Here is a 26067-nt window from a genome sequence, read left to right on the forward strand (position 1 = left end):
GGCCTGACCTCAGGTGGTTCAGGAAAGAATAAAGAGGTTATTACTTGAAATTAATATTACTACTTTCATTTTTACCTTAACAAGGGAGAAATAATATAGTAGGGACTGTAAAGTGAAGATGTCAAGTAAGTGATTCTTGTGTCTTGGAGTTAAGCTCACAGAGAATATTTTCAAGTAATCCACAGTATCAGATGCTGAGAAACAATCAAGTAAGAACTTGTTAGGTTTTGACATTGGATAAATTGCTAGTGATCTTGAGTAGAGGTAATAAAGCCCAATTTGGAGAAGTTGATTGGGTGTATCCTGTCATGAAAAATGCATCAGTTTAAATAGTTGGTGAGATGAAAAGGAGAACCACATGACATATTGAGGAGGGGGCCAGAGAATAGAAAATGGCATCCTGATGGATCATTGAAGAATCATCCTAGGGTATAGTGTGTCCTAGGGTATAGGCAGGACTGGGGTCAGGGAAACTCCTATGGAAGAAGGTGCCAGTTCTTCACAATGACAAGTTTATCAGTGATGGGACACATAGTTGAGCAAGTAAATGTATAGCCTTCCAAGAGGCACGTATATAATGTAGTAATATATACAGTTATGAGTGACCCCCTCTGCCTGACTCATACTCTTCAAGGGCAGGGAGCATGTCTTTTTGATCTCTGTCATCATTTTGTCCAGCTCAGTAGGTTTGTCTGCCACTGAACTGATTATTGGGCAGGTACAGTACAGGCTATTTTTGAAAAAAGCCTAAACTTTGGCTAGGAGATAAGTTCCCATAACCTATTTGAGCCTTATTTCTGCATCTAAAATGAGAAAGTAAATTTGATGTTTTAAGAATGTTTCAGCTCTTAAACTGTGTACTAGTCAAATTGTTATTCTCAGGATGTTGAGATGGTAGATTTGGCTGGAGATGGGTATTGGGATTTTTTGAAATTCTTTTTACTGTTACTGTAAAGGTTATACTTTATACTGCATTTATTTGTCAAATAAAGATTCTCACATAAAATAGTTACTCTCATTTTAAAATTTTTAGTTAACATAAAAAACAGAAAAGGAAAAGAAACATTGCTTACAGTCAGACTTTTCACAGACTGTCACTCTTCACATTTTGGAATACCTGTCTCCTTCCTGCCCGCCGCCCCCCCCCCCCCCCAGGTTTTTCCTGTATAACCATGGAGGCCTTTTAAAAAAATACAAACTAAAAACTATACTTTTTATAGTCTCCATGATTCCAGTATGTTGTGAGTATTTTTCCATATTAGTAAATGTTCTTTTTTATCCTGGGTGGTTCTAGTAATCAGGTGAATTTTGGAAATGCTGGTTGGGGCTAGATTCAATAGCACTAGAGAGGTAAAGGAAGAGGTAGGGAAGGAAAATTCATTTAAATATGGGAGTGAAAGGTGAGTACAGTAACATACTTGGCACACCTCACTGTTTGCACTTCCCAGATTGTTGGACTGGCACGGAGTTTGCTTTTAGGGTGGTCTTTGGAAGGCAGGTGTTTGGGATTAGGTAGATAAGATTCTTAATTGCCTTGGTGAATACTTTTGTGTAGAATAAACCTGTTTGCCAGTAACATTGGTTCCTTGAAGGTCTTCTCTGCCTAGCAGACTATTCCTCAGAGTTAGGATGTTGCTTGGTTAATTGAGAGAGTCTGCTGAGTAGTGTGAGCCAGCAGTATCTTTTTTAGAATACCATAATACACTCAATTATATTATCTCCGTCTGCTGGCAGGGAGGAACTATTGCCATGACTGGTATAGAAGACCTTCAGGGAAAACTCTTCAGGTAAGAAGAAACCTTGACCCTTGGCAAGTCAGAGGCCAGTGCAGCGGTGTGCACATGAAGATGGGTTTTGGAATTGGAGCCCTATCCTTGTTGAGCTAACTCTTAGAAATTTCTAGAGTGATATATTTTGTTTCTAAAAGGAAAAGCATGCCAAGTTACACTACTTGTAACACATGGTGACTGACTGAGACAGTTTTTGTATTTTTCTGCTTTGAGTCAGCTAATCTATATGCCAGGCAGTGTGGTAAAGCACAGCTCCATAAAGTATGCTTCATTATTTCCATTTTACAGTTGAGAAAGCTGAACTTAGGGAGAGTTTAAATAACGTGCTAGGAAGTGTCAGAAACCAGATTCCAACCAAGGTCTGCCACCAAAGCCCAGTACTCTTAAGCACTGTGCTGGTGTTGCCACTCCTCTCTAAATCTTCTTGGTATCGTGAGTCACCATTGTAAAAATCACAGATTCCTACTTCCTTCCCTCTATCCTTCCATCCATCTTTCCAACAAATATTTATTGAATATGAAATATATGGTAGACATTGGTGAGCATTATTGTCTGGCTCTGGACATAGGACTGACATAGCTATTTTGAAATATTAAGTGCTAAGAGCATTCATTCATTCATGCTTTCTGCCAGTCTTGCGCATCTGTTATGTGCCTTGCTTTATAAGGTATAGCAGTGGACACAAGCAAGGTCTGCCCATAGGAGTTTACGAATCATTGTGAGGAGGTTAACAATAAGAAAAGTAATTTAAAGCATAAGTGCAGCATCATGATGCAATGACAGATATAAACATAGTAATATGATAAAGATAAGGGGATGCCTTGGGGGTCATTCATTTGGAAACTGTAATCAGAGATTGTGTGAGGAGGTGACAATAGAGCAAATTTGAGTGAAGGGATGGAACCAGCCAACCACACGAAAACTATCCAGAGAGGGAATAGCAAATACAGAGGTGCAGGCCAAAAGAGTTTAGACCATCTGAAGACCAGGAAGGAAGCTGATATAGTTGAAGCACTGTGAACAAGTAGAATGAGATGAGTGGAGATGGTTGGCGGAGACCAGACCACCTAGAATTCTTGTAGGCAATGGAGTGTCATGATCTGATTGATTTATGTTTTATAAAGATTGCTCTGTGGTAGAATACATTTTGGGTAAGAGAACATTTAGGTAGAAATGGAAGGAAGTCAGGCCAGTTAGATTCATGGTAGTCTACAGGGAAATTGGTGGTAGTGGTGGCATGGAAAGAAATTGGCTAGATTCCATAATTATTTTGGAAATAGAGGCAGGATTTACTCTTTCACTGATTGGCTATAGGAAATTAGATGAAGGAGTTTTTGACTCCAGCTCAATCGCTGTTGTGCAGAATAAAAATTTATACAGTCTGAATTTCTTGAGTATGTTACTCTAGGTTTGCCATCAAAATTTCTTGAGTATGTTACTCTCAGGAAAGTAATTTAAGAAAAGGTATTGTATGTATTAGTGCATCAATTTTAAACATACTTCAGAACAAGGAAGGTGACATGAGGGAAGATGCTTGGTGAAAGTGAGTCTTCAGGAAGCATTTTGAAAGGACTTGGCAATTCAGTTTTTGAAAGGTAATCATTTTATAGGTGATTACCAGAATTCTAAAACAGTCAAAAAGGACTTTAGGACTAAACCTCTCTAATTTTCTCAGGTTAAGGATTAAGAAACTGAGTCCCAGAGAGCTAAAGTTGACCATCCCAAGGATATTCTTGGAATAGCCAAAGTCTCCCCCTCAAAAATATTTTTCTGGAGAACACTAGGTTAATATTTAACAAAAAAAAAAATTTTTTTTTTAAAGATTTTATTGATTTACTCATGAGAGGCAAAGAGAGAGAGAGAGGCAGAGACACAGGCAGAGAGAGAAGCAGGCTCCATGCAGGGATCCCGATGTGGGACTCGATCCTGGGACTCCAGGATCATGCCCTGAGCTGAAGGCATATGTTCAACTGCTGAGCCACCCAGGCATCCCAATATTTAACAAAAATCTCATTAACTTCCAAAGTTAAATGAGAAAAAGATTCATAAGTAGACTACATATAAACATATTCGGAATTATGAAGTTTTAAAAACTTACTAAGTTTTTAGGTCAGGTTCTACCTCAAATTTTAGAAACTAATTCCGGGAAGATGAAGAAACTTTGAAGATTCTTCAAGTTTATTTGTTGGTAAGATAAATGTAAAGGTCATTGTGAAATGAAAGAGTTACAGTTGGGAAGGGGCACAAGATTTAAAGTTTAAGCATGTACAAAGAGGCTAGTGAAGAGGGGGAATGATTTCCCTTGGTTGAGCTGAAAACTACCCATATAGAGTTGAGTTTTAGCCTCTTCCTTCTTTTCACTTGATGGGAAGTTTAGTTTTGTGGTGTAAACTGGGAAGAAACAGGTCCATTATTTATATTTTTGTGAAGATAAAACTATGTCAAGAGAAGGTGTACCAGGTCTGTCCCATAGACTTGTCATGACTTGATATTGTTTGCAGCTTGGGATGGCCTTTGTGACTTGAAGAGCCATAGAGGATCAAGAACCATGTTCTCAATCTTTATTGCATTGTAAAGGCTTATCTTGGTACATAGTGGGCACCACTCCCTGCAGGAGTCCTAGTGGTCTGGTCTGCCAGCCTATGCAGTGGGTGCATGGTAGACACTCAAGTAGTGCTATACTGGAATCGTGTGAAGCTGCTACCACCTGAAGACGGTCAGTTGAAAACACACTTTTGTGCATTGTATTATTAAAATTGCCACCTGGCTGCATTTTCCTGCCATAGTGATTCAGAGGTCTGTAAAAGATCAGCTGATGATCTTTCATGAGAAAACTCAAGTTTTGTGAAAAGCTGGCATGATTTATTTAACTGCCTTCAGATAGAAGTCCTTAATTTTGTGATTTATCGCTTATTTTACTGTTCTGCTCTTATTTGGAAATGATACTGTGCTTGTTTTGTACTAAACCAAGCCAATATGTTTGAATTTTGCTAGGACTTCATAGTTCCCCAACTAGGGACTTTCCTTTGAGTATCTTTTGGTTTGGTATCTTTTAGGCCTCTCCCAGTGTGTGTCCTGTACAGTCTGTTCCCACAACAGTTTTTAAGGAGATACTGCTTGGCTGTACTGCAGCAACTCCACCTAGTAAGGACCCAAGGCAGCAGAGCACTCCCCAGGCTGCCAACTCTCCACCTAACCTTGGAGCAAAAATTCCTCAAGGGTAAGTAAAGCTGTGTATTAAAGATGTTTAATCATAATAAGAGGAAAAATGATTTTAGCTATGGTTCATCGTGTCTGAGCTTAACATTGCTTAGGTGGCAAGGCTTAGCCTGTATTTGGTGTTTCATTGAGAATTAGTATAGCTACATTTGGTGTAATGATCTGCCATTTATCACATCTCAGGTTGTCCAGGGAGGTTTTTCAGTAGAGTTTTCAAATTGGTCAGGTGCCTTCAGCAGTAAAAAGGGTGATAGGCATACAGAGCAATGTGAAAATGTTTTTTAAAAATTGAAGATGTGAGGAAAGAGCAACTTTCTTGACTTGATAAAATGAGAATAGTTCATTGAAATACTGTAGACAGTTATAGAATAAATGTCTGCTTTAATGAAAAGGGAGCAGATTGGTTGTATGTAAAAGACTGAGGTCAATGAGATTGTGGAGAACAGGGAAACATGGTGATAGTGAGTGGTTCTTATCAGTCCAGACCTCAAATATAGATGAGAAACATGGTAGTAGAGAAAATAAATCCTAGATGAGGATGTGGTAGCCATAGGAAGACTAGTTTACTAATTTATAGGTGAAGAAAGTGAATAAAAAATGTAACATGTAACCAGAGACTTGAAGTGGCTACAAGGTTACAGAGACTAGAGTTTTAAGGGAAGACTCTCAGGAGGAGTGGTGGCCTGGGCAGGCAGTTGATAAAGGCTTAAGATGTAGGTCAGAGAGACAATGATATTAGAAAGGTGGGTTTTAAAGAGCACTTCAGTGAGCGTGTGAAGAGTAGCTGGGCACATTGCTTCACTAGGAGGAAGGTGGGCTGTCTGGGATGGGCACAAAAGCAGTCAGACAGAAGGAGGAGCAGCCTTCAGAGTAGAAAGAAGGAACAGTAAGAAGTACAGTGTTACCAAATCTAATGTGAGTACTTTTATTTTTTAATTATATATATATATATACATATATATATATATGTATATATTACATATATAGTTGGGAGTTCAATTTGCCAACATATAGGATAACACCCAGTGTTCATCCCATCAAGTGCCCTCCTTAGTGCCCATCACCCAGTCACCCCAACCCCCCCCCCCCACCTGCCCTTCCACTACCCCTTGTTCATTTCTCAGAGTTAGGAGTCTCTCATGTTCTGTCACCCTCACTGATACTTCCCACTCCTTTCTCCTTTATTCCCTTTCACTGTTTTTTATATTCCTCAAATGAATGAGACCATATAATGTTTGTCCCTCTCCGATTGACTTGCTTAATGTGAGTACTTTAAATGAAGAAATTCTTGGGGCACCTGGCTGGCTCAGTCGATGGGGCATGAGACTCTTGATCTCAGGGTCATTAGTTCAAGCCCCAAGTTGGGCATAGGGCTTACTTAAAAATATATATTTTTTTCTTTTCAAGGATGAAATCCTTTATTAGAGGCATGGGAGAAAAAAGTTTAATAGGAAGAAAGAACTTTGTATTTTTCTGGGGAAAAAAACTTCAGTTTGAATTTCAGAGAAACAGAAATTCTTTAAGGATGCCCCCTATTAAGGTAGGGGATGGGAGGAATATCAGATTATTCTATGAACAAGCAAGTGATCAGTTGGCTTTTCAGGTGCTTTGGGTCCTGATCCACTAAGCAAACAAGAATGAAATTATCCAGTGTCGGGGCTGGTTACATGTTGTTTGTAGCCGGACCAGGTTTTATGCTGCTGGTGGTTTTGGCTCCATATTATACTCAGTTTGTTTTGAGGGAAAGCTAAGGTTCATTACGCTGTAATATATAGAACTAACTTGAAGTAGTTCAGGATTTATAAGAACATACAAATAGGATTTATGGTTATATTTTTCTGAGTGTTGAAGACATTTTTACAGAGCCATTACTGATTATTTTTAACTCCAGCTCACAGGAACCTGTCCTGTGTTCTCTCATAACATAAGCAATTTATTCCCCCTTCATGTTGGTTGCCTTAGGATACCAAGCAGTTGTTCTTGAAAGATAGAGGAGAGGTAAAAGAGACCTAGATGCTAGTTTTCCATTTTCCATACTCTGTTTCAGATGTCATAAACAGATTTTACCAGAAGAACTTTCTTCCTGTCTGAATACAAAGGCTGAAATACTGAGAACAAAACCAGATGTCTGCAAAGTAGGATTGCTGTCTTCAAAGTTCCCTCAGATTGGAACAGGAGACTTAAAACCCCTTAGTGAACCAAAAGATAACTGTACCCAGCTGAAAACCAACACTGATAAGGAAAACAAATTGGAATCTGTTTCTCAGTCATCAACTGGCCTTCCTAAGGAGGGCGTACCTACAAAGCCTTCTACAGCAGAAGTGGAAATTGCCAGTACACCTGAACTACAGAAGCACCTAGAGTATGCACCTTCTACATCTGATGTCCTTTCAAATAAGCCAGAAGAGAAAGCTGGTGTTGTTAGTAACAGCCCTAATAGTTGTGTGGAAAAGAAGATAGAAACTTCAACTTTAGGATGCCGGTCACAGACTTTGAAGGAATCTTCAGTAAAAATAGATAATGAAAGCTGTTGTACAAGAAGCAACAATAAAATCCAGAATGGTGAGTGTTTCTACATGTTTTTATTGGTAGAAGGTAAGAGATGGTAGTGGGTACGTATATATTTTCTTACCTTATGAGAAAATAATATGAAAATGACTATAGAAAAAGTTCATACAGGGGCAACTGAGTGGCTCAGGTGGTTAAGTGGCCCAACTCTTGATTTTGGCTCAGGTCATGATCTTGGGGTCTGGGGATTAGTCCCATCTTGGGCCTCTTGCTCAGTGGGGAATCTACTTGAGGATTCTCTCTCTCCCTCTGCCTCTCTCCTGGCTTGTGCACACTCACTTGCTCTCTTTCATAAGTAAATACATCTTTAAAAACAACAACACAAAAGAAGGTTCATACAATTGGAAAAGTTCAAAGGAGAAAGTAACATCCCCAATCTCCTTAGAAATGATTACTGTTAATATCTTGGTGTACCTGGTTCCATGTATATTAGAATTACAGATAAACTATTACACAAATGGATTTATACCAATAATTTTACCCAGTGAATTAGTGTAGGTGTCTATCAACATTTTAAAGGCTTCAAGGAAAAAAAAATAAAGGCTTCAAGAATTCCATTATATATGTGTTTATCAGATGACTTAATCGGTTCCTATTAGTTGGGTAACTAGGTGGTTCCCAGTTTCTGGCTGTAAGGAATAATTTTGAAACAAAATCTAAAGTTATCTGACGATTATTTTATCTTCAGCTTATCACTGATTTTTGTGTGATAGAAGAGCTGGAGGGGCATCTGGGTGGACCAGTTGGTTAAGCTTCCGACTCTTGATTTTGGCTCAGGTCATGATCTCAGGGTCGTGAAATTGAGCTCTGTGTCAGGATCCACGCTGGGCATGAAGCTTGTCTGGGATTCTCCCTCTCCCTCTGCCCTTCCCACCCCCCTTCATTCCCTCCCCTATCTAAAAAAAAAAAGAAGAAAAGACGGAAGAGATGAAAGAGATGATTGCGGGTAGTTCAGATCTGCAGATTATTTTTTTGTCAAAGAGAATTATGCCACCACCTCTAGAAAAGGGGCTTTTGGTTAAAGATTTTAAAGACAGTGCTGAAACACCAGGTACAGTTTCTTTGTCTAAGGGGAAGTCCTACTGCAGCCACAATTTAAAAAATATGTACAAGGATGCCTCATTTTTATTGTGCTTTGCCTTATTGCACTTTGTAGAAACTGCATTTTTTGCAGATTGAAGGTTTGTGGCAACTCTGTCCAGCAAGTCTGCTGGCACCATTTTCCCAAAAATATTTGCTCACTTGTAGTCTCTATATCACATGTTAGTAATCCTTGTGATATTTCATACTTTTTCATTTTCATTACATTTGTTCTGGTGATTTGTGAAATCAAAATAGTTACAACAGTAACATAAAGATCACAGATCACAAATCACCAGAACTTATGTTACTGTTGTAACTATTTTGGGGCATGACAAACTGCCCCCATAAAAGATGTCAAACAGCTGATAAATGTTGCATTTGTTCTGACTACTGCTTCACCAACCAATCATTTCCTCATCTCCCTCTCCTCAAGCCTGCCTGTTCTCTGAGACGCAAAAATACTGAAATTAGGCCAATTAATAACCCCACAATGGCTTCTAAGTGTTCAAGTGAAAGGAGTTTCAGGTCTCTCACTTTAAATCAAAAGTTAGAAATGATTAGGCTTAGTGAGGAAGATGTGTCGAAAGCCAGGATAAAGCTAGGCCTGTCATGCCAGTTAGCCAAGCTGTGAATCCAAAATAAAAATTCTGGAAGGAAATTAAGAGTACTCATGAACACATGAATAATAAGAAAGTAGGACAGCTTTATTGCTGATTTGGAGACAATTTAGTGGTCTGGATGGAAGAGCAACCAGCTCCAACATTCTCTTAAGCCAGAGCCTAGTCTAGAGCAAGGCCATTACTCTCATCAGTTCTATGAAGGCTAAGAGGTGTGAGGAAACTGCAGAAAAGTTTGAAGCTATCAGAGGTTGGTTCCTGAGGTTAAGGAATGAAGGACCTCCAAACATAAAAGTGCAAGATGAAGCAGCAAGTGTGAATGTAGAAGCTGCAGCAAGTTAGCCAAAAGATCTAGCTAAGATAATTAATCAAGGTGCCTATACTACATGGCAGATTGGAAGAAGATGCCATCTATGACTTTCATGGCTAGGGAGGAGAGGTCAATACCTGGCTTCAAAGAACAGGCTGACTCTTGTTGGGGGCTAATGTAGCTGGTGACTTTAAGGTGAAGCCAGTGCTCATTTACCATTCTGAAAATCCTAAGGCCTTTGGGTTATGCTAAATCTACTCTGTCTGTGTCTATAAATGGAACAACAAAGCCTGTATGACAGCACATTTGTTTATAGCATGGTTTACTGAATATTTTAAGCCCGCTTTTGAGGCCTACTGCTCAGAAAAAATAAATTCCTTTCAAAATATCACTGCTCACTGACAATGCACCTCTCCACTCAAGAGCTCTGATAGAGATGGACAAGATTAATGTTTTCATCCCGGCTAATGCAGCAGTAGTTCTGCAGCCCATGGATCAAGGAATAATTTTGACTCTCAAATCTTATTTAAGAAATACATTTTGTAAGGCTATAGCTACCATAGATGATGTTTTTCTGATGGATCCCAGACTGTTACACACTTAGTAGATTGCAGTATAGTGTCAATATAACTTTTATATGCATTGGGAAACCAAAAAATTCATTTGATTAGCTCTACTGTGATACTTGCTTTTTTGAGGTGGTCTGGAACCACACCTGCGGTGTATCCTCAAGGTATGTCTGTACCCTTTAGAGAAAACGGTACACTGTATTTCATACTGCTTCTGTCAAGTGTGAGGATTCATTCCACTGCTGGTAGTTAACAGGAGTTCTCCCATTAGAATTAGTAGAACTAAATGGCTTCGGTATGTCAAAAGGTTCAGAGCTATTACAATTTAAAAATACCTTTTGATAATTGTCAGTTGTGTGGGAAAATTAGCATGGATTTTGATAGCTTTTAAAAAATTTAATAAAAAACACTATGCACTTGAATAAGTAGGAAACGAATGTATCCACAATTTAGCTTTTACTTTAGACCTCTGAAGCTAGAGAGAAAATGGATGGATTTGACTCTTGGTCTTTGGATGTGGAGTTAGAGGAGTAGGAAAACCTGTCTTTGCCTAGTGATACTTCTAGCCCAGCTTCTATGTTCTTGGGCTTAAGTTGTTAGGGCTGTTAATTTGCATAAAATTAATTGCATAAGATTATACTGTTCCTCTTGAATTATATAACTTCCCCCAAAAAGTGAATATTCATAACCATATTTCTGTTCTATTTTTTGTTCTTTTTGAGTCATCAGGCCTTACATTCAGCTAGTTTTTGAGGCAAATTACTTTAATACTATGTAAAGAAATAGTAAAAATTCTACATCGATAAGCACATTTAGACATATAAATGAGTTACGGAGTCTCTCTTTGTCTTACTTAATATGTTGTACAACTATGCACCAGTTAAAGTAATTTTTAGAGAAATTAAAAACCTAGTTAAATATCCCGGTGCATGTTATTTACGAGGAGCACAGTAAATAGCATGGTTGAGGAGTGAGTGTGATCAGGGTTTCTCTACTGTGTCCACTGGTACTGCTTGTAGGTATGGAAAGATTCGACTGGAAGCTATTCTGTCCCCTGTGACCTTCTCCAGTTAGGGACTAGAAAACAAAAGCAGACTAAGTCGAAGAACAGCTGCGTTTTTTTTCTTTTAGGTAGATGTGTGACTCCTCAGAAGTTGGCATTGCTTTTTTTCCCTTGGCTGTACTCCAAGTTGTGAGAATCATTGATTGGGTCAACTATTGCTCTCCTCACTGAAGAGCTAGCTTTAGGTAGTTCAGCTTGCTTATTTCTACCTATTTCCTCTTGTATGTGAGAGCAGAACAGATAACCTTTGGACTGTTTGCCCATGGTCGATGAAAACCTGGTCCAACCTAAAGGGTGATGTTTTTTCAGTATTAAGTGATTAAAATTCCATTCTTGAACTACTGATCTCTTTATTTTCTGTCCTTTCTTGCTGTACTTTCTTTTTCACTATAACAGAATAACAATGCTTAGGGGCTCATGGCCTGACAGCATCCATTTAGCATTTTACAGTATGCTCTGGCTCTGTTTTAAAAGAGAAGATTAGAATACTGATGAGGTCATTATTAAAGATGCTTATTTTATTTAAAGCCTTCTTTGCTTTGATATCTTCCACTTTCCTCCACAACTACTAACCTCTCCTAGCTGTCTCTCAAATGGTTCCCCAAAAGTTATTTCCTGGGTTTTGTTTTTGTTTGTTTGCCAAAGAATATACATCCTTGCACCCTTGGACCCCGAGGGAAGGTCTTTTCTCTTGGCTTCATATGAAATAGTCCTCTCAAGTCTCTTGAAGACTTATAGATTCATTTCTGTGTTGAGTTGATGTAACTGATGCAAAGATCACTCTTTCCTGTCAAATCTTTACTTTATCCACCTTTTCTTTAGAAACTGTGTTAACATTTAAGTTCTCCTGCCCATTACAAGTTAAAAGTTAAAACATGTGTTTACTTAAAATCATAATCCTGTCTTTAGTCACTGCTTTTCATCCTGAATGGAACATATGTGTGAAGTAAATTAAAGAAATATCCTCTTGGAAGCATTTAGGAGATAGCACTTATTTTATAGACCCAGGGGCCTGTGTGGGAAACCTCTTTGGTTGTTACTATATTTAGAATGGTTAGCTTTTGCAGAGTACTCTAGAAAACACACTTAAACCAGCCTTTGAAAAGTAGCAGAATTAACTTGCATACAGATCTTTGTTGAGGTAAACCTATCTCTGTGCATTGCTAATGTTGCAGTGAGTTTAAGTATCTGATTTGGAAGTGTCTTCCTGGAATATTTTTATCAAGGGCTGTGAATGGAAGTGTACACTACCTTGGAATTATGAGTCAAGTTGGTGAATTTAGAGGTTTAAGTTGTCTTGCCAAATGGATTTACCAAATGAGAATTATTTTATAAAGTGAGTAAAGCTTTCCAATTATTCTGATAGTTGTTTTATGTTAAGCCAGTTTTAGAAATTACAGTTGAACCAGTATTTAAGGCAGTATTTAAGGAGTTCTCCTTTTGGGAAAACTGGTCTTTGGAATAGAATTCAGTCAAATATTGAGGTGACTTAAAAATTTCAGGTCTCATTTCTTTAATCTTCTGCTTTCCCAGCCCCCTCTCGGAAGTCGGTTTTGACAGACCCAGCCAAACTCAAGAAGCTGCAGCAGAGTGGTGAGGCCTTTGTACAAGATGACTCCTGTGTGAACATTGTTGCACAGCTGCCCAAGTGCCGGGAGTGTCGCTTGGACAGCCTCCGCAAAGATAAGGAGCAGCAGAAAGACTCACCTGTGTTTTGTCGTTTCTTTCACTTCAGGAGGTAAAGGCATTTGGGGAAAAAGCTCAGATTATCTGAGTTAATCTGGGCCCAATAGCATACTTATTTTCCCTTCCCTCTTCTATCAGCAGTAAATCTAGAACTACAGAGAGTGAAGACTGTTTAATCTCTAGCTTTGAGCATCTAGATCTTATCCCATGTTATTTCCTTCTTGGTCTCCCTTTCAATTTGTTTTTAAAGTAGAGGAGCCTACACATACCAACTTCTCTTCCTAAAACTAACAAACATTATAGAAAAATGCTGAAATTTCTAAAAACCACTCCAAATAACCACTGTTAACTTTGCAGTGCATTTTAGTGTTTGTATGGTCCTAAAATACATTCAAGCATACCTACTTGGGTATATTGTATATACTGCTTTGACTCTTGCCTTCCCAGTACACAGTAGGACCTACTGGGTCATGTTACCTTTTTTCTGCAAAAACTTTGAATAACTAAGCAGGAACTCCTCTAACAGAATTTAAAAATTCACTTAACCAATTTCTTTTATTGGTGTTGAGATTATTTTGTGGGGGTTTTTTTGTCACTAAAAATAATACGGAAATGATCATCTCCTTGTCCCTATCTCTCCTTCTTTATTTTGGAAGGATTACTGGAAGTGGCATTACTGGGTCAAAAGCAGTGTGTGTTTAAGGCTTTGATACATATGTTCTGCCAAATTGCACTAGAGGAAGATTGCACCTGTGTCCAGGCCCTCTGGCGGTGTTTAAGCATTCCTATCTCTGTGTACTTTTGCTAACAGGAAGAGACATATCTTCTTAAAAAATCTTTTCTAATTTTATAGGCAAATACTTTCATTTTTATGTTGTATTTTTTAAGTCAAATTAATTTTCTCTAAATTATTTTATTCTTAGTGAAGAAAAAGACCTTCTTAATGTTGTCGTCACCTTTTTGATAAATGAGCAATGTTGTTTTGGGTATAGGTTAACTTTTTAGGTATGATTCACTTTCTCAGAAATGTTAGATACTTTCAGGCTCAACTGGTTCTAATCATGAACAGAAGTGCTGACTTGAATATCTTCCTATTTATCTCCTCCCCTTTAATTTTATCAAGATTAAAGAGTGCTGAAGAACTGAATTAGGGACACTTGGGTGGCTCAGCGGTTTAGCACCTGCCTTCGGCTCAGGGCGTGATCCTGGATCCCAGGACTGAGTCCCACATTAGGGCTCCCTGCATGGAGCCTGCTTCTCCCTCTGCTTATGTCTGCCTCTCTCTGTGTGTCTCTCATGAATAAATAAATTTTAAAAAAATCTAAATTAAAAAAACTGAATTAAATGCACAGGTATTTTAGGTCATTGATTATCTCTGTTTTAGTAACTTTCAGAATCAGGCTTATTTTAATGCACTCTAGAGGTTTTTAGATGGTAGTTTGACCCATTTGTTCTGAATAAATTGCAAAAGCACTGTGATGAAGTATGTGTCTACTATTTAGAACTGTGATAACTGCTAGAATGTTAGCATACTTGTATATTAACATATTGTCAATACCACATGGCCCAGAATAAGTTCTTAATAAGGATTAGTTCTGTTTCCTCTCTGGAGAATTTTTTACACAGGTAAGTGTGTTAAGATGCATATGTTTTGGGTTCTGACATAAGTTGAAGAGAGTACAAAGTGTTATGCTTTTTACAGATCTATACATTCCTATTACACACTTGATTTCATTATGGTTCCTGTGCTCTGAAGGTGTAAGTGGACTGGAGGGGAGAGATTGTTTGATTTTGGTGTAAGTTGCAGAGGCCTTTGAAGGAAGAGATACTTAATTTTTTCTTTTAAATATTACTGGGGCTTTTTTTAAACCACTATTTTGTAACTATCTTGAAATCACTGATTTTATGACAGCTGTTTTCTCAATTTTTATCTCATTGAAAAGGAAAATGCCTTTGCTTAATGTTGCAAAGTAGAAACCAGTCTTGTGGAAACTAGAACAAATTCACTACTTTGGTAAAAAGAGTGTCTTAATTTAAGGAATAGAGCTCTCCCCCCACCGTCCCGGTGTTTAGCGAGAGGATTAAGGCTGTCCTTAGCCTTCTCCTTGTTTCTCATTAAATTCTGTAGAAGGGCACCTGGTGGCTCAGTTGGTTAAGCATCTGCCTTTGGCTCAGGTCATGATCCCAAGATCCTGGAATTGAGCCCCACATTGGGCTCTGTGCTCAGTGAGGAGCCTGCCTCTCTTCCTGCCTGTTGCTCCCCCTGCTTGTTCTCCCTCTCAAATAGTAAATAAATTCTTTAAAAAAAAAATTGTCTTGTAGATAAAATAGGAAGATTTGGGTCTCAGTACTAAAGTCCAGTTGCCAAATCCTATTTGCCATCTTCCCCTTTGAAATAGCTTTCAAATTCATTTTTTAGTATTAAGACTATCCCTAATTTGGGGTATCAGTTAAAAATTTGCATCTCTCCTTTTGGCTGCTTGAAATAAATTTGCATGTGTTAAGCAACTCCAGTGTCCTTCCAGTTCATTCTACACTCTTCTGGACAAATGTTTTTTTTAAAATACAACTTTAGGTGTGTCTCATGGGCTCAAAGAATTGGTAGCGGGCAGTGACCAATGGAGAAATCAAGATCCCTGTATTTTTCTTTCTTTTGTATGAAATACTGTTTCCTTGACATGCTTTCTCTTAGCAAATGTCTACTTTTTTTTGTAAGGCCAGTCATAATCACTGCCTCTACCATGAAGTCTTAATATTAGCCCCACAATGCTCATAGTCAGTACTTCCTCCTCTAAAATTCAATGATTGTTATGAGATCTGTCATATCCTATTTCACTGTGTATTTTATGCCTACTTCTGTATCTTCGACTAGATTGACATATAATGGCATTTTGAATGAATTTTTTAAAAATTCGAAACTAATACATAGCTTAGGGAAAACAGATGCCAAAGATATTGAAAGAGAATCCTGAGAAGTATTCTGCCTTTTTGCTCCACCTTAAGTAGTTAGGTCTGTCTTAACACTGCCTCTCATTCCAGAAGCTTACACAGTAATTTGCAGCTAGGATTCATATGGAACCTCAGTTCCTCATGGATCTACATGGTCATGGCTTCAGTGACTGTTTAGGGTTAGCCTTCCTTTGCTGAGCATTATTCTAGAAGGAGTGGTTGTATTCAAATCTGATCAGCTTATCTTACCACCTTCTGTTCGTTTTCCATTTTCTTCTGTGATTGTCCTTGCTGTTAAGTCTCAAGTCTGAAAGGTTCAACAGCTGCCCCTGGAGGCAGTATGATTAGATCTTGGTTGAAGTGTAAAGCACCTCTCCCTGCCTCCCTCCCCATATCTTCTAAGGGAAAATTTGGAAATTTTTAAATTTTTTAAATCTTCCCGCTGACATTGCCAACTAACAATTGGCTGTAATTAGCCATGGAGATTATAGAAAACTAGGAAGGAATTTGTTGTTTTAAATAGTAACTATAAGATATAAATCAATTTTGTGTGTGTGTGTGTGACACTTTTCTTCCACTTCCTCTAGGTTACAGTTCAACAAACATGGTGTGTTGCGGGTAGAAGGCTTCTTAACACCAAACAAGTATGACAGTGAAGCAATTGGCTTATGGTTGCCTTTAACTAAAAACGTTGTGGGGACCGATTTGGACACTGCAAAGTATATCCTGGCCAACATTGGAGACCACTTCTGTCAAATGGTGATTTCTGAAAAGGAAGCTATGTCAACTATTGAGCCACACAGTAAGAGCATCTCTTAGGGGGTAGGATTTTTGAGTCCAACTTGATTTTGTTCCTAAATGACACCTAAGTTCTAATTGCATGGGTTTCATTTTCACCCAGAAGTTTGGAAGACTTTGGTATAATGAGGTTGTGTTTTCCGTTTTATAACTGCCTGTTGGTTTCATCAGAGTCAGTCACCTGTCTGTGGGGTTTATTTTGGGACAAGTACTAAAGGAGTGGAAAGGTGAAGATGAGGTGGTGGTGTAATTTGGGCAGCCTTTATCAGCAGTGTGGGCTCATCAAAAGGGGTTGAGGCCTCAGGTTGGGTTATTTTAAGACAAAGGTTCCTAATCAGGAACGTATTTCAAGAAAATAAAAATGGACAGGCTGTGTTCTAGACCAACTGAATCAAGAATCTGGAGGGCTGGGTCCCAGGTATGAGAATGAGAATACACTCAGATGAAAAGGATTGTTAGAGTCAGGGTTTTAACAGGATACTTGGAGGTTCCAGCTGGGTGAGTGCCAGTATCTTCTATTCTCTGAGAGTACTCTCACACTGATGCGGCAGCACAGTAAACCACGGATCAGTGTGGGTGACACAGGAGAACCAGACCTCCCTCATAACATCTCAAGGTATGATGTCCAGGAGAACAGCATACCTCTGTTTTTTATGCCTGTGTAGAAGTGAAATGCCAGCCAGAGGCACACAGGAGCAGCTATTTTTAAAGTCTCATGCTTCCTTCCATCATTGTATCTTTCCCAAATGGTTGAAACTTAAAAGTAAAGCCTTTCATTTCTCCAGATATCTTTTCAGACTTTGCATAACTAATAAATATGTTTCAATTAGCATGCACACATAACCAGTCTTAAGAATTTTTGTTGTAGGTACCAGAAACTAATTGAAACTAGCTTCACAAAGGTAATTTTTTGGATAAGTATGAATAGTGTTAAATTTCCAAGTCCAAGGAATGGAAACTGAGGCATTCTGAGGAGCAGGAATTCAGAGCTAGAAGGAGAATGGGATCGTGAACTCTTGGGGCACAGCCAGAGTTGTACTAAGTAGAGAGTAGCTGTAGAATCACTCCATTCTGTTGGAGTAGCAGAGACTCTTAAAAATCAAGGATCTTACTGAAGTTGTTTTTTTTTTTTTTTATAGTCTTCTATTTAGGATGAGTGACACTGGTTTCTGTATTCAGTAGAGATAAGGAGTTTCCTAATTATATACATTTAAGTAAAAGTAGTGAGGTTAAAGAAAAATTCTTAAGTAACTCATCTAGTAGGTAGGTATATAAATGACTGGAATATAGAAACACTTCTTTGGAATATATTAGTAGTTTCATCCTGAATTAGCAGGACTTGTTACAAGCAACTGATGTTTGTTTCTTTGCTCAAGGGAAGTCATCTGAATAGCATACAGAAAAAAGTACAGATAGTTGTCTTTTAGGAGTATAACTAAGGGGGATCCCTGGGTGGCTCAGCAGTTTGGTGCCTGCCTTCAGCCCAGGGCGTGATCCTGGAGTCCTGGGATCGAGTCCCACATCGGGCTTCCTGCATGGGGCCTGCTTCTCCCTCTGCCTGTGTCTCTGCCTCTCTCTCTGTGTCTCATGAATAAATAAATAAAATCTTAAAAAAAAAAAAAAAAAAGAGTATAACTAAGAAACTCTGTCCTTGAAGATTTAAATAGGATTAACCTTTCCTCCTTGCCTTTTTTATTCTGTTCTCTCTCCTGTGACAAGCTGGTCAGTTGAAGAGAGGAACTCACTGTGAGTGATATTGACAAATGCCACCATAAGGTGTTTCTAGAGAGGTTACCCTCTGATCCTGAGATTAGGAATCAGGTATCAATCTTTATATGTTTATTCTGTCTTTTCAATGACAAATTATCGTTAGATGGGTGGCTAAAAGATCTAAGAATAGTCTCAAATAGTCAATCCAAGTGACCAAGGAGAAGTTCATAAAACTTCATTTGCAAAATGCCTAAAGCTCTCTGTATTATGTACTGAGCTATTACATTACAGTGAAATGGCAGTTCACTTAGCAGTTGGATTAATTTGGTAAAAAACTGAAGTTGATCATTCGTATTTTGGTCACTTGGAAGAAGGAGTGAAGAAACCACAGACTGGATTAAGAAAAAAGATATTTTCCATAAAACAAGAATGTGACAGTATTGATCCAGTCTTGTTCAGGGGAGAGAGACAGAAAAGAAATTTCTGATTAACATTGAGCTTTTCTGTGACCCAAGAAAATGTCACATACTCCTTGAAACTTTCTTATAACCTGATTTGGCACTCTTCCATACTTGGGGGAAGGGTATGATGTCCTGCCCAGTCCTGGAAGACCCCTCCAACTAGTTTTCAGGGCTTGGCCACTGCCACAGAAGACACTAGTTTGTAGAATCTTGGATTATGCTTCAACTGGTTGGTTATTTGGCTAGTGTCAGTCCTGGATGCCTACGTCACTACTGACACTTAAAAAATCAAGTTTCTGACTCTGGCCCATGAAAGAACCAACTGTACTATTAAGTTAATACGCTGCTCCCTCCAGGTTCCCTAACCCCTTAGAGTTTTTCATAGGCTGTGTGAGTAGATTCAGGGCCTGTGTGACTAACGTACCAATCTATATGGACTTTGTATATCTGAGTAATTTTTTTTCCTTTGGAGAAATCATGGTCCACACTGTCTTTAGATTCTGAAAGGGGCTCATGATCCAGAAGGTGAAAGAACTACTGCTGTATAATACCTGTGTCTAAACTACAACTCCTGTAATCACTGCTGCTTTTTTTCATCGATTTACTCAGCAGTACTTAGTACGTACCAGCACTATGCAGAGTGGGTGGGGGACAAGGTACAGCCCAAGCAGGGATGCTGCTTGTACAGTGTTTAATCTCCTGGGGAGTGGTAGAACCACGCCTGACAGCATACAGTGTGAAGAAGCCCAAGTCCGAAGTACAAATACAAGTTGATGAGAGTGCTGAAGGAATCTAGGAAAGCTTCATGATGGAGGGTGAAGGAGTTGGGGGAACACTTGAGATAGTCTTTAAAGGCTAACCAGAGTTGATGGGAACTCCAATAAGAGGGGGGAAATGATATCAGTTTCTCTGCCCTTTCATACTTTATTTCAGAAAACCTCTCTTCCCCAAGACTAAGTGATTTATTGATTTTTGTAGGACAGGTTGCTTGGAAGCGAGCTGTCAAAGGTGTTCGGGAAATGTGTGATGTATGTGACACCACCATCTTCAACCTGCACTGGGTGTGCCCTAGGTGTGGGTTTGGAGTTTGTGTGGATTGCTACCGGATGAAGAGGAAGAATTGCCAACAAGGTAAGAACTTGATTCTCTTCCAAGCCCCCCTTACAAACTTAAGCCTTTATTGATTTGTGGTTGATGGATTTCTTAAGCATGGGGCCAGGGTCTATGAGGAGCAGTTACTATAAATTATTTATTTGTAGGTGCTGCCTACAAGACTTTCTCATGGCTAAGATGTGTGAAGAGTCAGATACATGAGCCAGAGAACCTAATGCCTACACAGATCATTCCTGGGAAAGGTATTTCATGTGATACAATTATTTTCTTTCCCCCTTGTTTTGGTTAGCTCATAGGGGCTGATGGTTTAATTTTACTTTATATAGTGTAATTACTTTCTAACTTAGTATGTACCATAAATTGTCCAAAGATGTATTAAATAATACCCCCAAAACTTTTTAATTAAGATCTTATTAATACTTTTGTGGAAGGAAGGAAAATAATGCATTGCAGAAGAAGGCATACCTAGGATGAAAAAAAGAGATCCAAAGCACCATGTTGCTTTAAAAAAAAAAAAAAAAGTAATCCTGTTGGAAATACCAGTTTCTACTTTGTAATGTTGAGGTTGAAAGTACCTAATCCTCTTGTTAAGATGCTTGTTTCTGCCCCTTTTTTTTTTTTTTTAGCCCTCTATGATGTTGGAGACATTGTTCATTCTGTGAGAGCAAAATGGGGAATAAAAGCAAATTGTCCCTGTTCTAACAGGCAATTCAAACTCTTTTCAAAGCCAGCCTCAAAGGAAGATGTAAAACAGGTATTACTATTTATGCTAGATTCACCATCTTTGAGATTGTTGTCTGTCTTTTCAAATAACCCAAGGATTTCTGTAGTATATTTGAAAGGAACATGGAGACATGGTCAGTGGAAAGAGACAACTCCTACATTTCAGGTAACACTTCATGGACCTATTCTCACTTTTCACATTTTTGTGGACCTCATCTGTAGTCTCTTTATAGTAGATTTTAATTTTTGTTCCTTGAAAAAGCAAAAATGTCTTCTATTGTAGTTTACTTAATGAGTTGCTGTTGAGTTTTATGTGGGCTTAAAAAAAAACTTTTCATGTTTTACAGAGTTAAGACAATCTTTTAAAATTATGAGTGTAGGGATGCCTGGGTGGTTCAGCGGTTGGGCAGCTGCCTTCAGCTCAGGTCGTGATCCCAGGATCTGGGATCGAGTCCCACATCGGGCTCCTGTGAGGGGCCTGCTTCTCCTTCTGCCTATGTCTCTGCCTCTCTCTCTCTGTCTCTCATGAATAAATAAATCTTTTAAAAACTAAAATTACTGAGTGTATATTACCTATATAATATATATTTGAAGAGTTAAAGGAAAGAATATTGAAATGAACCTTTATATACCCATCACTCACCATAAAAAATATACATTTCCATGGTGCCTCTTCCCTGGTAGCATCCCCTTCACCTCCACCATCACATCTATTCCCCTCTCCCTGCTTCCCCTTCACCCCAGTATATTCTTCTCCCACATTGTATTTGATAATTAGAATTTCACATTTTCATAAAGCTGTGATGTCAAACAGTAGAAGTGTGCTCTTTAGATTCAGAACTGAATTTGAATTCTTTTTCCGCCACTTTCTAGTTGCATAGCATAGGTTCATATCAGCTGATTCACATATGCTTCCACTTTCTCATCAATAACAGAGCAGTTGAGGCTCCTGGGTGGCTCAGTCTTAAGCATCTGACTCTTGATCTCAGCTCGGTGTTTCAGGATTGTGGATTCCAGCCGTACATTGGACTCCACGCGAGGTGTGGAGCCTACTTTAAAAAACATAAATAGGGTAGCCTGGGTGGCTCAGCGGTTAAGCACCTGCTTTCAGCCCAGAGCGTGATCCCGGAGTCTCAGGATCGAGTCCCGCATCAGGCTCCCTGCATGGAGCCCTCTTCTCCCTCTGCCTATGTCTCTGTCTCTGTCTCTGTCTCTCTCTCTCTCTCATGAATAAATAAAATCTTTAAAAAATAATAAAAATAAAAAACATAAATAACAGGAATAATAAACAATACTGAGAGTTGAGTATCACAGAAATCCATCATACATAAAAGGCTGGGACCACAGTAGGAATTTGACTTTTTCCATTTTTTGTTTGTATAAACTCATCAGCTGAGTGAAGGCAGTTTTTAAGTAACAGAAAAATAAGTGGTGTGCTCTGTGTGGTTTTTTAAAAATGTTTGAGTACTTTTAAGAGCTGTTTATCTCATTTTAAAGCCTAGTATGCTGTGCTAAAACAAAAGAGCATTTTTGTCTCTGCATCTCATTTCCTTCTGAAATCACAGCAGTACCTTTCCTACCCTGCCTCACTCACTCACTCATTCATTCTGCAAATGTTGTGAGTGTTTACTCAGGGTACTATGAGTTCACAGGGGAGATGGGCACAAACTGGTCATTTTATTTCTTATTTTTTATTTTTACTTTTTAAAGATTTTATTTATTTATTCATGAGAGACAGAAAGGGGGTGGGGCAGAGACACAGACAGAGGGAGAAGCAGGCTCCATGCAGGGAGCCTGATGTGGGACTCGATCCCTGGTCTCCAGGATCAGGCCCTGGTCTGAAGGTGGCGCTAAACCGTGGAGCCACCTGGGCTGGTCATTTATTTTATTTTTTATTTTTTTATTTTTTTATTAAAGATTTTATTTATTTATTTATAGAGACACAGAGAGAGAATGAGAGGCAGAGACACAGGCAGAGGGAGAAGCAGGCTCCATGCAGAGAGCCCAACATGGGACTCGATCCAGGGTCTCCAGGATCACGCCCCAGGCTGCAGGCAGCGCCAAGCCGCTGCGCCACCAGGGCTGCCCGGCTGGTCATTTTAAAACTGGTCATTTTAAAGTAGCATGGTAGGTGGAGTGATAGCAATAGGCATGAGCAGGAAATGATTGGTTAAGAGGGAGGGATAACTTGCTGTATTTAAATTCTTAACATGTCTTTTATTTTCACCAGTAATACTTAGAAGCTTAAAAAAAAAAAGAAAATATCTTCTACCTTATATAGTTCTGCTCTATTATTATAAGATTAATGCAGCTGTGGTGATAACAGTCCAGAGCTATTAGGTGGTACTGTTTGGAGTATTTATCTCTTACTGGTGAAGCTGTTAGGAGAGAAGGTAAAAGAAAGGAAATACAATGTTTCAGCTTGTGAAAAATTCTCCTTTTGTACTCAACACAGACTTCTTTTGCTGGAGAAAAACCTAGCCTTGGTGCTGTGTTCCAGCAGAATCCTTTGGTGTTGGAGCCAGTGCCCGTGGCTGGGGAGGCTGCTTCCAAGCCAGCCAGCAGCATGAAGCCTGCCTGTCCAGCCAGTACATCTCCCTTAAACTGGCTGGCAGACCTAACCAGCGGGAATGTCAACAAGGAAAACAAAGGTGAGGGTTTCCTGCTTTCCTGTGGGTTCCTGAGAACTTTAATCCATGAGGGGATCGGCAACCTCAGTTGCTGTCAGAACAGTGTGATTAGAAGTGTGTGGAATGGAAAGTGGTGGTTCCCTGTAGTCACCAGCAAGACCTGACAGAAATGCAAATATTTTTAAAATGCAGTCCCAAGGGGGCACCTGGGTGTTTCATTTGGTTAAGCATCCAACTCTTGGCTTCAGCTCAGTTTTTGATCTCAAAGTTTTGAAAAGTTCAGGCTCCGTGTTGGACTCCATGCTGGGTGTGGAGCCTACATTAAAAAAACAAAACCAAAAACAAACATACAGCCCCAAAACGGAGAACTTCTGACAGTAGAACTGTAGGTTGAGATTGTGTTTGGCAAGAAAGGAGTAGGCTGAGACTTGTGTGTTTTAATAAATGATTTCCACATTACTGTCCTTACCCTATTTGTCATTCTTGTTTTGTCTAATTGCAATGTTTTGGCTTCAGTTTTATTTTTCTCTTCTATGTTGTTAGGGTGCTTGATGACAGTATGAAGAATATGGGCTTTGGAGTCAGGTAGTTAGATTAGAGTTTATGTGATTCTGCTTTTTTAGTTATGTTATAAGAAAGAAAAATTGCAGGTTGATTTCTTTCCTGCAAAGATCCTAAACAAAATTTTATTCAACAGAATTCAGCACTCTAAATAAAGGAATTCTATGGCATGACCAAAGCAGGGCTTAAGAAATGCGGTATAGTTTAATATTGAAAATGTAGGAGAAAAGTCATGTAGCAAGACACAAAAAGTACTGAAATTTAAATTCATGATTTAAAAATAACCCTTTAATTAGGAACAATAATGGATTTCTACAATAAAACTGACAAACATCATAATGACTGATTTTGTTTTTAATTGGTTGAATATTTTTTAACAGTTTACCTCTGTTCAGGAATAAGAGGATACCTGTCATCACTGTTTTGTTAACATTGTACTAGAAGTCCTGGCTGTTGAAGTAAGGGAAACAAACAAAAAGATACTAAGATTGGAAAGAAAGCGATAAAGCTGATATTTTAGACGATCTGATTATAGATGTGAAAAATCTAAAAGTATATTTAATAAAAATATATCAAGGTTGCTAGTTACAATGTTAATTTACAAAAATAAGTTGTATTTTGTGTACCAAACAAATAGAAAATGTAAGTTTAAAAAATATCATTTGGATCATATGATTTCACTCATCTGTGGGATCTAAAAGAAAGAAACAAATAATAAAAAGTGGAATCAGACCTGTAATTGCCCAGGTGGGACGTGGAGGGATGGGTGATAGGGAGGGGAGATCTAGGCTTTAAGGTATGGAATGAGGAAGACATGGGAATAAAAGCACAACACGGCAAGTCCAGTCAGTGATACTTTAAGTGTCAGTATGGGGACAGATGGAACCTGCACGTGTAGTGTGAGCAGACCATAACATATGGAGAAGTTGAATCACGATGTTGTACACCTGAAACTATAAAGGAAGGTTGTGTGTCAGCTATACTGGAAAGAAAAAAAAAACATTAAAAACAACAACAAAAAAACCTTTAATGTAACATCACCTTGAATGTTGGATATTTATTGTTTTAATACCAGTTGAAAATCCTTGTCTAAATTGATGATTTCATTAGTATCTATCCTCTTAAGTTTTTTGGTTCTAAAGTAAAGGAAAATGAAGTTCCAAGATAATTCTGTTAACAGACGGTAAGTAAGGGATTTGCCTTTCGGAATGCTTTTCCATCTTTCCATCTGGATGTTTTTGGTTTTGTTTCTAGAAAAACAACCAACAATGCCAATTCTAAAGAATGAAATCAAATGCCTTCCACCCCTCCCTCCTTTGAGCAAATCCAGCACAGTCCTCCACACCTTTAACAGCACAATTTTAACACCTGTAAGCAACAACAATTCTGGTTTCCTCCGAAATCTCTTGAATTCCTCTACAGGAAAGGTATAAATTTGTTTTCTTGTTTGTATTCCGCCTCGTAAAAATAGAACAGGAAGAGACTAGAGAAATTGAAACAGATAGTAGAAAGAAGATAAGAATCTTAGGCTTTCTTTCATGGGTACAGGTTTCATTGGCAGGTGGGCTTCACAGGGTTATAGTACCAAGCTGGGCCATTTTCTCCTGTTAAACTTTTTTCTGTACCTATTTCTGTGAGTTGTAATGTCAAGTGAGGGAAAGGGACTTAACCTATTTGTCTTAGGATCCCGATTTGGATTCTTTTGGATATGTGATTCTCATCCTACCATTATAGAAATGAGTTTTTTGATGGTAGGGAATGACATATTTAACACTTGTGTTCTTTCTCAAATTCAGACAGAAAATGGACTGAAGAATACACCAAAAATCCTTGATGACATCTTTGCCTCTTTGGTGCAAAATAAGACTTCCTCTGATTTATCTAAGAGGCCTCAAGGACTGACCATTAAGCCCAGCATTCTGGGCTTTGACACTCCTCATTACTGGCTCTGTGATAATCGCTTGCTGTGCCTCCAGGATCCCAACAACAAGAGCAACTGGAATGTGTTTAGGGAGTGCTGGAAACAAGGACAGGTAAGTGTGGCCTCTGCTTCCCCAGCCCAATTCAGATCCCCTTTCTCAGATCTTTTGGCAGGCTTCTGACAATCCCACCCCACCCCCACCCTTCCATTGTAAGTGGTACATACTTTGTCTGCTGTTTTTGTACTTTATTGTTTAGGCCAAATATAATTGGGGCACTATAGCTGTGAATCTTATT

General features: G+C 38.7%; 1 protein-coding gene across 1 annotated transcript in view; it reads left to right on the forward strand.

Annotated features, from left to right (window-relative positions):
* Positions 1–26067, forward strand: part of KDM3A (lysine demethylase 3A) — a 53439-nt gene that overhangs the window by 15345 nt on the left and 12027 nt on the right. Inside the window, exons 9-18 of the mRNA XM_077843185.1 lie at positions 4847–5010; positions 7057–7571; positions 12753–12957; positions 16442–16656; positions 19802–19954; positions 20083–20178; positions 20563–20690; positions 23115–23310; positions 25105–25277; positions 25647–25883. Coding sequence (XP_077699311.1) covers positions 4847–5010; positions 7057–7571; positions 12753–12957; positions 16442–16656; positions 19802–19954; positions 20083–20178; positions 20563–20690; positions 23115–23310; positions 25105–25277; positions 25647–25883 — 2082 coding nt within the window. The remainder of the gene's footprint in view (positions 1–4846; positions 5011–7056; positions 7572–12752; positions 12958–16441; positions 16657–19801; positions 19955–20082; positions 20179–20562; positions 20691–23114; positions 23311–25104; positions 25278–25646; positions 25884–26067) is intronic.

The sequence above is a fragment of the Canis aureus genome, chromosome 12 (genome assembly GCF_053574225.1).
Source record: "Canis aureus isolate CA01 chromosome 12, VMU_Caureus_v.1.0, whole genome shotgun sequence".
Taxonomy (NCBI): domain Eukaryota; kingdom Metazoa; phylum Chordata; class Mammalia; order Carnivora; family Canidae; genus Canis; species Canis aureus.